Source organism: Phyllopteryx taeniolatus, chromosome 12 (genome assembly GCF_024500385.1).
Source record: "Phyllopteryx taeniolatus isolate TA_2022b chromosome 12, UOR_Ptae_1.2, whole genome shotgun sequence".
Lineage (NCBI taxonomy): Eukaryota > Metazoa > Chordata > Actinopteri > Syngnathiformes > Syngnathidae > Phyllopteryx > Phyllopteryx taeniolatus.
Window position 1 is genome coordinate 6652471 of NC_084513.1, and position 11557 is coordinate 6664027.

The 11557-nt window shown below is 40.0% G+C and overlaps 1 protein-coding gene across 1 annotated transcript in view; it reads right to left on the bottom strand.

Annotated features, from left to right (window-relative positions):
• Window positions 1–9104, bottom strand: part of LOC133486965 (transmembrane protein 163a-like) — a 40062-nt gene extending 30958 nt beyond the window's left edge. Inside the window, exons 1-2 of the mRNA XM_061792848.1 lie at window positions 8522–9104; window positions 2048–2167 (exon numbers count right to left, since the gene is read on the bottom strand). Coding sequence (XP_061648832.1) covers window positions 2048–2167; window positions 8522–8735 — 334 coding nt within the window. The 5' untranslated portion in view covers window positions 8736–9104. The remainder of the gene's footprint in view (window positions 1–2047; window positions 2168–8521) is intronic.
• Window positions 9105–11557: the final 2453 nt, after the last annotated feature.

The window sequence follows — 11557 nt, forward strand, 5'->3', positions numbered from 1 at the left end:
AATATTGTGTTCTGTGACAATATTAACCTACTCTTTCTTAACCAAAACGTTTCTAGCTTTTTTCCATTCTTTAGTCATCAGCAGTAGAACATGGGTTACTTTCAACAAAAACATGTTTCTGACCCCAAAAAAACATTTGCATTTTGTTGTTGTTGTTGTTGGTGGTCAAAATATGCATCACAAGATTTATTGAGCTATTCGACCCATGGATAAATCAAAGAAAAAAAATTTAATATTACGTGTTACATGAACTAGCAGAGGGCAGTTTTAGTTAGATTTTTTGGTTTGCTGTAGGTGAATAAATCAGCTTTAATCTTATAAATACGAGGAGGACTCAAATTGACCTTGAAAAAAGAACCTTTCTTTCAAATAAAATGTGAATTTTGTGCTGAAATAATATGTTGAGTTCTCTGCAGCAATTAACTGATTTTGTAAATACAAAACAATATTGTTTTTATACATACAAGTAACAAAAAAAAAGATATATGCAGTGTTATCCTCACTTTAGATGTCAAAAGAATTTTGTTTTTGTTTTGTTTTTTTCTGTGGGAGAGGGTCCAAATGGCTCTTTGAGTATTTAATGTTGCCGACCGTTGATTTCTGACAACTAATTCTTCCCTGTTTTTATTTACATTCTTAGCCCGCCTGAAGCCTGGCTTCTGTCTTTATCCTTTCCACGGCTGCTTCGTTCGGATATTGTTTACTGCCGCCTGCCTGCACCATGCAGCAATATCTCTCTGAGAAATTGAAAATGGCAACAACATCAACAATCGTTCATGCAAGACCTCACACATAATGATTTTTAATACCTTAACTGAATCACTCGATACACCCCACACCACATGATAGTTGCTCCGAATAATTGGGCCTTTTTCTTTTGAAAGAGGGGAAAATGCTCAAGTTAGGCCCAGTTATCTATATGTGTGTACTCATCTTAAGAGTTGAGATGCTCTCAGAGATGCTAAAAACAGCAGCAATGATCATTCAAATTTGAAACTACTATCCTACCTGATAACATTTGTATCTTATCTGTCGTGTGAACATCATGTTTGGGTATACAATTAATGGGCTCGTGTTCTAAATTAGTTGTGACTCAGGAGATGATACGATTCTGGGCACTCAAAATGTGTTCAGTAATGAGCATCTCACTGCACTTTAACACGTGCCTGACGCTTAGTCAAGATGACAAAGCAATATCCTGTATCGTGCCCACAACGTCATATATTATGTGAGGGTCACCCTCTATGTCATAAGATGATGACAACAACAAAACATAAACCTTTGACACTGTCGCAAGGATCACATGACCGTGTAGCTTAGTTCCCCAAAAAAGGTTTTAAGATGCAGTTGTAGAATAAAAAGACTAGAAAATAAATATTGGTTCTCATGTGCAAATGTACCCTATGAACTGAACTTTACGTTTGTAAATTTTTGTATTTATAATCTGACATAATTTGACAAGCAATGTGCCATTAATAAAGGAAAACAATGACAACAGTTAGGTTTTCTTAAACTTCTCTTGAGATTTCATGTGCCATGATTTATACATTCTACATTATTTCAACATTTCTAGACATAAAACAAAATGCTTCATCTGTTGTCATAAGTTTAAAAAAATATTTAATTTCTTTTAAACGCAGAAACCACATTTCTGTCCCATCATCCCCTTCATCCTTATAGTTGAATAAAAACAAAGTGTTATTCTAAAAAGCACTACTTATGTAATGTGTGGCTCATGGATCACGCTAAAAGAATCCATTGAAAATGTGTCCTCAATGCGCTCTTAAGCCTGTCATCAATTATTTCAGTGGCTTTTCATCTGCAGTCTACCACAAATGTATCTCTAGCAAACTACTTCCAGCATGTCCGTTATTATTTCAGCAGATGTTTACATTACAACAGCCTTTCGTACGTGGAAGTGAGAACTACTGTAAACCTGCCGCACTCAGCATAATTGCCACAGCCTGACAATACTCTCGCTCATATTCCGCCACTTAAGCATCTAAGCAACATTTCATGTGCATGACTTAGAATGTTCAAGACTTACTGAAAGCTGTCACGGCCAGTATGAGGGTGACCACGATGGAGATCCATGAGACCCAGAGAGCCTTCTTCCTATAGTTCTGAGCCTCATGAGGCTTCAGACGCAGGCTGCTCTCAAGGAGACCTGCAAATAAAAACAGAAACAAACAAAAAAATGCAGACTCATTTTCAATGACAGTTTCAGGGTCAGGTTGAAAAGAAGTGTCTTGTCCAAGACTCTGGCAGAGAAAAAACTATTTAACTCCCACAAAAACTGACCTACATACTGTATAATGTGTAGTATAGTGAGTATATATTATTGTTCTTGAGTAGCTAGCAAAATGGGTTATATATAGTAACTTTGTTAATCAATATCTTCATAAACGAGTCATTGGGGAAAAGAGTAAGAAAGAAGAAGAGGACTGTTTTTTTCCCCCTCAGATTGGATTTTTTTCTGACCATGGATGCATGGATGTTATGATCACAATTTATTTCACCTCAGTCTAGCGCATAGCCATCAAAGTTAAGAGACCCCTGGGTCCATGAGCCTGTTTGTTAGCGGTAAACTGGCGAGACACGTTTTTTTAAATTAATAGTCGCTAGAGTGGTCAGAAAAGTTGGTAAATCGCTAATGGCTAAGTTGGCAGCCCTGTTGTTAGTGTGTAAGCAATGCACATCAGCTGGAAGTGACAGGATAAATATTGAATGAATGAATTAATGGATTTTGGTTCAAGTTCCATTCTATTGAACAGGGAATTAATAATTAAGTTGAAACATTCAAAAAAAATAATTCCCATGGAATTTAGTGGTGACCATTTAAAAAAAATAAAAATTCCAGTTTATTTGAAAGGGGACAATGCAATTTCATAAAACACATGAAGTACACATGGTTAAAAAAGCCAGAATTAGCCAGAAGGCTAGTTTTCATCTGTACTTATGTTTAATTAGCATTAGGCTTATGAGTAGGTTTTTGGAAAAATGTCTCACCTGTAAGGAGTCCTTGGCCCCAAAAGGTTTGCGAACCTCTGATCTAGTATACCTGCTTTCAATCGGCGATGCTTTGGATAAATTCCCCACTTGGAGTTTGCCAAAGTACAAGCCCCAGAATTCACCCAAAATGGCTGCTTCAATCAAAAAGGTCAACTTCCTGTTCAACTGCACCAAATTTCATGCCAATCAGTAAAATTTGTGTTGGAAGCATAGCAAACATTTTTCCAACTTCTCAGAGGGAGTTAGTTACAGGGGGGTTGTGTTGTCAGGCAGGCTTAGGTCCCCAAAACCACCTTTGTTCGTAAAAAGGACAATAAAGTCATTCCAAATATGAACCCTTCATCACAATACAGTGGTGCCTTGAGATACGAGTGACCCAACTTACATGTTTCTCGAGATACGAGCCGTTGTTCGGCTGATTTTTTTTTTTTTCTTTGGCTTGCGAGCAAATATTATGCGATACAAGTTTTGTGTGGTGGCAGTGCACTCAACTCAATTCATTTCACAACAAGCTGCAGTTTGACGTAATGAACAAATCTTCCAAAAAGAGGCTTCAAGCTGTTTACTCCCACTCCACGTCTCACTTGAATTTACTGCAAACTAAATATAAAACAAAGATAATTAAATATTGTGTATTTAAAACAAGCCTTTAAGTGAGCATGATTAATCCTAATGCTAACACATAATGGGAAACACCATGCACTAGCTAACGATTAGCATCTATGTGGCAGTGTTATAATGCTTTAAGCAAATGATATTTGAACACAAACGGCGGAGCAACACATGGAGACGTACTGTATAATATAATAATACTCAAGGGCAAATATTTGTTATCCTTTGTGAAAAATGACTAATATTAATACTGAGAAGTTGTGAGGTCTCCTCTGTCTCCGTGTATATCTGTATGTCTGTATTATACTGCCACAGGGTGGCCAAGGTGCATACACCAGAAGGAGCAGCATAATGCCAATTGAATTGAATCATAAAGTGTGACAAAAACGGTTGAATTCTCTACATTCTTTTCAATTATGCCATTACTTTGGTTTTAATAAAGTGCAATATCATACAGCACTATATTTCCTCATTAAAATACACATTACATAATTTTTTGTTGGGGGGAACAGCTTAATGGCGTTTCCATTCACTTTAATGGGGTGGAATGATTTGAGATACGAGTGTGATGAGTTACGAACATGTTCATGGAACCAATTAAATTCATATCTCAAGGCGCCACTGTATGGACTGAATATTGCATCGGCTTAAAGAAGCCAGTTAAGGAAAAGGCCAGAAAATCCACCCTTGTTAACCAACCTCATGAGCCTTTTACGACATGTACAAATGTCCAGCAGCCAATTAGGTCCATGTACGGCATTGGTAAAAACGATGCAGTCAAGAAGGGTGATTACACACTTTAGGTGACCAAAAATAAATGGCTGGGCATAATACTCCAAAAGACTGTGATTTTTGCAGATAACTTTAATTAAACTGCACATTGCCGCCATTGGTGTCACTGAAAACCTGTAATTTCCTGACCTCGGCAAGACTCTTTTTGCCTGACAATTCTAGTAAAGTAACAACTGATCATTTTTGCCAGTTTAATTAGTCCAGGCAGAGTGAATACTTTATGTGCTTTATGTGGACTGGGGCCAAAGTACAACCCCAATTCCAATGAAGTTGGGACGTTGTGTTAAACATAAATAAAAACAGAATACAATGATTTGCAAATCATGTTCAACCTATATTTAATTGAATACACTACAAAGACAAGATATTTAATGTTCAAACTGATAAATTTTATTGTTTTTAGCAAATAATCATTCACTTAAAATTTTATGGCTGCATCACGTTCCAAAAAAGCTGGGACGGGTGGCAAAAAAGCTAGTCAAACACCTGTTGGGAACACCCCACAGGTGAACAGGTTAATCGGGAACAGGTGAGTGCCATGATTGGGTATAAAAGGAGCGTCCCTGAATTGCTCAATCATTCACAAGCAAAGATGGGGCGAGGTTCACCTCTTTGTGAACAAGTGCGTGAGAAAATAGACGAACAGTTTATGTACAATGTTCCTCAACGTACAATTGCAAGGAATTTAGGGATTTCATCATCTACGGTCCATAATATCATCAAAAGGTTCAGAGAATCTGGAGAAATCACTGCATGTAAGCGGCAAGATCGAAAACCAACATTGAATGGCCATGACCTTTGGTCCCTCAGGCGGCACTGCATCAAAAACCGACATCAATGTGTAAAGGATATCACCACATGGGCTCAGGAACACTTCAGAAAACCAATGTCAGTAAATACAGTTCGGCGCTACATCCATAACTGCAACTTGAAACTCTACTATGCAAAGCACAAGCCATTTATCAACAACACCTAGAAACGCCGCCGGCTTCTCTGGGTCTGAGCTCATCTAAGATGGACTGATGCAAAGTGGAAAAGTGTTCTGTGGTCTGACGAGTCCACATTTCAAATTGGTTTTGAAAACTGTGGACGTCATGTCCTCCGGGCCAGAGGAAAAGAACCATCCGGACTGTTATGGACGCAAAGTTCAAAAGCCAGCATCTGTGATGGTATGGGGCTATGTTAGTGCCAATGGCATGGGTAACTTACACATCTGTGAAGGCACCATTAATGCTGAAAGGTACATACAGGTTTTGGAGAAACATATGCTGCCATCCAAGCAACGTTTTTTTCATGGACGCCCCTGCTAATTTCAGCAAGACAATGCCAAACCACATTCTGCACATATTACAACAGCGTGGCGTCGTAGTAAAAGAGTGCGGGTACTAGACTGGCCTGCCTGCAGTCCAGACCTGTCTCCCATTGAAAATGTGTGGCGCATTATGAAGCATAAAATACGACAACGGAGACCCCGGACTGTTGAACAGTTGAAGCTGTACATCAAGCAAGAATGGGACAGAATTCCGCCAATAAAGCTTCAACAATTAGTGTCCTCAGTTCCCAAACGTTTATTGAATGTTGTTAAAAGAAAAGGTGATGTAACACAGTGGTAAACATGACCCTGTCCCAGATTTTTTGGAACGTGTTGCAGCCATAAAATTCTAAGTTAATGATTATTTGCTAAAAACAATAAAGTTTATCAATTTCAACATTAAATATCTTGTCTTTGTAGTGTATTCAATTAAATATAGGTTGAACAAGATTTGCCAATCACTGTATTCTGCTTTTATTTATGTTTAACATCCCAACTTCATTGGAATTGGGTTTGTATTTTGGATGTTGTTTTTAAAGAATAATCTCTTAATGCAGTGGTTCTCAAATGTTTTAGACCAAGTCACGATTAAAAATATGCTTAGCGGTACAGGTCCCACCATCATGACCAACATTAAAATACCATTAGCGTAGTAGACCTAAGCATTCATCAAAAAACAAGATCATTTCTAATCCCAAGTACATTTAATAATATTGTAAGCCACTTTAACAATATGCACAGTTTGAACATTAACACTGCTTAAATATAAATAGGGATGTTGGATACCACTTTTTATTTTTAGAACTATACCAGAACAAGTATGATGAAACAGAGCGATTTCAACCAGAGTGAGACAAGTGCAAGTAATACCTTTTATGAAGACACCTGGGAACTGTTTTAAATTGTCTCTTTCAAAGCCTCCACTATAAAAGCCAATGGTGGACCTTTATTGTGAATAACAAATGGTCAATTTCCTTTTGATACTGTCTATACTGCTGACTTGCCGAAAATAAATGGAATCCATCCACACAATGTTCATTGAGTTGTAGGAAATACTGTATGTGAGTGAGTTACAGTATTTCCTAATCACTCCTGTTTTTAGCTGGAGACAATTTACATGGGATATGTTTAATGATTAAATTAGGAATTTTATCTTCATTCTTGATGGCAATGGAGCATTATAAGCTATTGTTGTTTACTCGTGTTTTACTCATTCTAACAGGCTTACTAGGTTAACCATCATTAAAAAGGTGCAACTTGTCCCTTGAAATCATATTTAGTAAAAATAAACACATTAACTAAACCTGACGGGTGCCTATACAAAATAAGTTACAGGTGTAGGATTGACTCAATAACATGGGATCATTTGTCCATTATGGAATGTTTAGTTCCACTGACAAGTGCATATAATGAATGGGATTATAAATATCCAAAAATCATACATAATCTCTTTCACACACTCACACATTCATGCTTTCTTAAGGCATGAAAACACACAGTAAAGGATTTATTGGTCAAGTATGTGACTGGTACCAAGGTGGCTTCAAGGCAGACTTGCCTGTCGGCCCAAAGCTCTGTATTATGGACTAAAATTCTCTGTTTAACATCCATCCATCCATTTTCTGGATCGCTTATCCTCACAAGGGTCACGGGCTGCTGGAGCCCATCCCAGCTATCTTCGGGCGGGAGGCGGGGTACACCCTGAACCGGTCGCCAGCCAATAGCAGGGCACATAGAAACAAACAGCCATTCGCATTCACATTCGCACCTAACAAGTCAGCATGATTTTAAAAATCTTCCTACCCTTAAAACAAAACAAAACAAAAAATCTATGGGCAGCACGGTGTACTAGTGGCTAGCATGTCTGCTTTGCACTTAGAGTTAGAATCCTGAACTGATTCAAACCATTCCAGCGACAAAAGGGTCTGTATCTTCAACTTCCACATAATTTCTTCTTTTACCATGATTCCATTCTCCACAAGAAAAAAAAAACGATTTTAATTAATTAAAAAATATTTTTTTCAACCAAGTCAAATCATTGGACTTTCACAATGGTCAACATTCCGAATACCCCTATTTTTGAACAATTGCACATGTTCCATGAAAAGATTCCAAAACTGATCACAAAAATGGAACATATAACTTCAAAATCTCCATTTTGTTTTTTTAAATCCATATTTTTTTGAAGAGTCCACATTTTCCCTGAGAAACATCTCAAATTAATGGAGACATTTTACAAAGTTTCCTCAAGACTATATTACAGCTTTTCTCGAATTCTCACATTCTACACTACCTACTTTTCTACTTCACACTCCAGCATTTCAGTTCAGCGTCAGGCAGGGCACACCCTGGACTGGTCCCCAGCCAATTGCAATAGACAAACAACCATTCACACTCACATTCACACCTATGCACAATTTAGTCCTCAGTGAACCTAACATGCACATTTTTGGAATGTGGGAGGAAGCCGGAGAACCACAGATTCGAATCTTGAACCAAACTGCAAGGCAGACATGCAAGCCACTAGCACACCGTGCTGCCCATAGATTTGTATTTTTATTTTGCTTTGTTTTGTTTTAAGGGTAGGAAGATTTTTTAAATCATGCTTACTTGTTAATTATTCAAATAAGAGTGGGTTAAAAATACCTCACCTCATTTCCCAGGGGCCCCCGTCTAATAATAATAATAATAATAATAAGAAGAAGAAGAAGAAGAAGAAGAAGAAGAAGAAGAAGAAGAAGAACAACAACAACAACAACAACAACAACAAGATATGAAAAAGAGTTAGCGCACCTTCTCCCTCCACACTGTCTGCGATTTTCATCTCCTGGCCGGTGGTGAGAGGCTCATGTCGGACGGGGCTTCTGACGTGCTGCTGCTGCTGGTTGTTGCGGTTGTTGCCGAAGCCATCCGGGGCGCACTGGCCGTTCCGCACCGTGCCTGGAGACGGATCCACTATGGTTAACTCCGGGACTGGGTAGAACTCTCTGGTCACCGGGTCTGTCATTTCTCTCGCTTTGAGTTCCGTTGTGGGTTCAGAGTGGCGCGGCGGCGGAGACGACGAGGATGAGGAGGATGGACGATGAAGAGCGCAGCAGACATCCAAGCGCGAGGTTATAACGACACCAAGCAGTGCCGGCTCGATTGCGTAGTGGGGCGGAGGAGGAGGGGAGCGAGGGAGGGAGGTTGCTTAGACACGACGATGTAATGTGAGATTCATAAATACATAGAAAAATACATAAAAAGATTGTTTTGTTTTTTTCCCCCAATGGGCAGGTGAGCATTTTGTGACCTGCAGACTAAAGAGCGGCGTGAACACAAGCAGCCAAGTGCGATGTAAGCAAGCTGGAGGGAGACAGTTTGAGGTTAGATGCAGTGATGCGATACTGTACTGTAAATGTGGCGGGCGGTACCCTCACATTTTCTCTCCTCCCCCCTTTTTACCCTTCACTCAGGTTTGCATGAGCCCCGTGCAACAAGCTTTCATGCTCGGAGTTTGACATGAAGAAAACAACAAACACGATTCAATCATTAATTTCTTTTGGGGAAGTGTACTTGTAAACACAAAATAACCTGCTCCGCCTTTTTCATCGAATTAAATATAATTAAAATACAATTTTATTAAATGTTGCCTCAGAATATTTCAGCATGAATTAACTGGGCAACACTGCAGAATGTGGTTATTGTGTCTGCACCGCAGTTCAGATGTTCTGGGTTTGAAACACAGCTCCGGCTCCATGTATGGACTTTGCATGCCTCCCACATTTAAAAAACACGCATGTTCATACTTGGCTAATTGAAGACTATAATTTGTCAACAGGTGTGAGTATGAATGGTTGTTTGTCTATGTGTGCCCTGCAATTGGCTGGCGACCAGTCCAGGATGTGGGAGAGGCTCCAGGTCAACCGCAAGCCTAATGAGGACAAATGCTGTAAAAAAATAGGTATATACAATACAAAATGGATATTGACAGGCAACAGAGAAGAATGTGCTCCCATAAATGGACAGATGAGACAAAACTGGAGTGCTATGTTGATGGATGCAAAAAAAACAAGCATAGAAAGAAGACAGCAGTCCAAAAACCAAAAACATGGAGGAGGCTCAGGTATGTTAAGGGGCTGCTTTGTTACATCCAGCACAGAGTGTCTTGAATGTATGCAGGGTACAATGAAATGTCAAGACTATCAAGGCATTCTGGAGCAAAATGTGCAGTCTGCAGAAGGCACCTTTCAAACCTGAGTGAGGTGGAAAAGTTTAGTGATGATTGTGGAGGTTTTTTTTGTTGTTGCTTTTTTTGTTAACCTGTTCTGTTCAGCTGCATGGACATGCAGAATGGTGGATCTGTACGCCTTTTGTGCTGGAACAGTTTTGTTGTGCAACAGGGGACCTTGAAATACTCCCTCTCCTTAGTTTTAAATGTTTTTTTAATTATCCTGATGTTTATGGAAAATGTAGCTGAACAGAAAAGGGTTTTAGGTAACAGACAGGGAGACAGAACGGACAAGGGGAATAGAGGTGCGAACCACACCAGAACAATAATTAGACAGCCTAGATATTTGACCACAAGTAACGTTACAACAGTCAAATTGTGTTCTCTTTTGTGGATTAAGGGTGGGGGGTGTCACCTGCTGAGGACATTCAACAACTAACCAATAGGACAAGATGAGAGAGGACAGAAAAGGGAAGGGCAGGACAGGATGTGGACAATGAGCAAGGCACTGCTACTGAGGAGTAGTGTGGTGGGATGCTTTTATAATCTCTAAATACCTGTAAGAACCTGAGTTCTGAGGAGTCAAGCCAAGAGAAATGTGAAGACCCACCACCCACCATATTACTACGGTTACCAGGTCCCCAACTAGCAACCATTATTTCTTTACCATGATCGTGGGGTGTTGTGCGTTAAAAGACTGAATACACTGGTGAGGGTGAGCCAACCGTCACCCCCAAACAGGCCAACCGGCTCCCCAGAGGGTGTGCGAATGTATGTGATGCATTAAACATCTGCAGAGGAAAGGCATGGCAGGCCAGAGAGCAGGTTGGAACACCTGGCAAAGTGTCCTCCCCAGCCTGACACTGCGTCCCCCCCCCACCCCCCACCCCACCCCCCTCCTCCCCTCTCCCAACTGACGGGTGTATGATCCATTGTAAAACTGGAGGACCGGCAGGACCGAGAAGGGGGTCGACCAGACCAGAGACCAGCGCAAATGTACCAGGACCTGGATCGGTGGGAGTGGAGGTTTTTTCAATGGAATAGTACCAAGAATTAGTACCAAGAAGTGTAAATCAATGCTTTTTTTTGTTTTGTTTGTCAGTCTCTTGCACAAAACAGCATTTTAGCATTAAATAGCAATCATTAAAATATCACAATGCCTCATTCTGTTTGTCCAGGGTATGTCATGGCCCTGTGTTTCAAGTTGTTTTTCTTTGTGTTGCAGTGTCTGGGTGGGCGTGGACATCGGTGACGCACCTGTCATGCATTGTAATCATTAGCCTTTTTAGGGGGCACCGTGACAGTGTGTGGGCGTCGGAATATTCACTCGTTTTTGCCCCGTGTTTGCCGGCGTTCTGACCGCTGTCCAAATTTAGGCTCGATACGATTATACCACACTGACTGTTTGTCATGTCTCCTTGCGTTATCTGTTTTTGATTCTCTCTGGTTGTGAGTTCCTTTAGTTTCGTATGTCTCGCCATCACATGCTCTGCCATTTAATTAAAATTGTTCGGACCTCTGACCTGGAGTCTATTTTTTGGGATCTGCCCTTACGGCATTTCCGCTCGTGACAGGGTATGTATAATTTTGGTTTTAGCGGGCTGTCCAATTCTTAATTG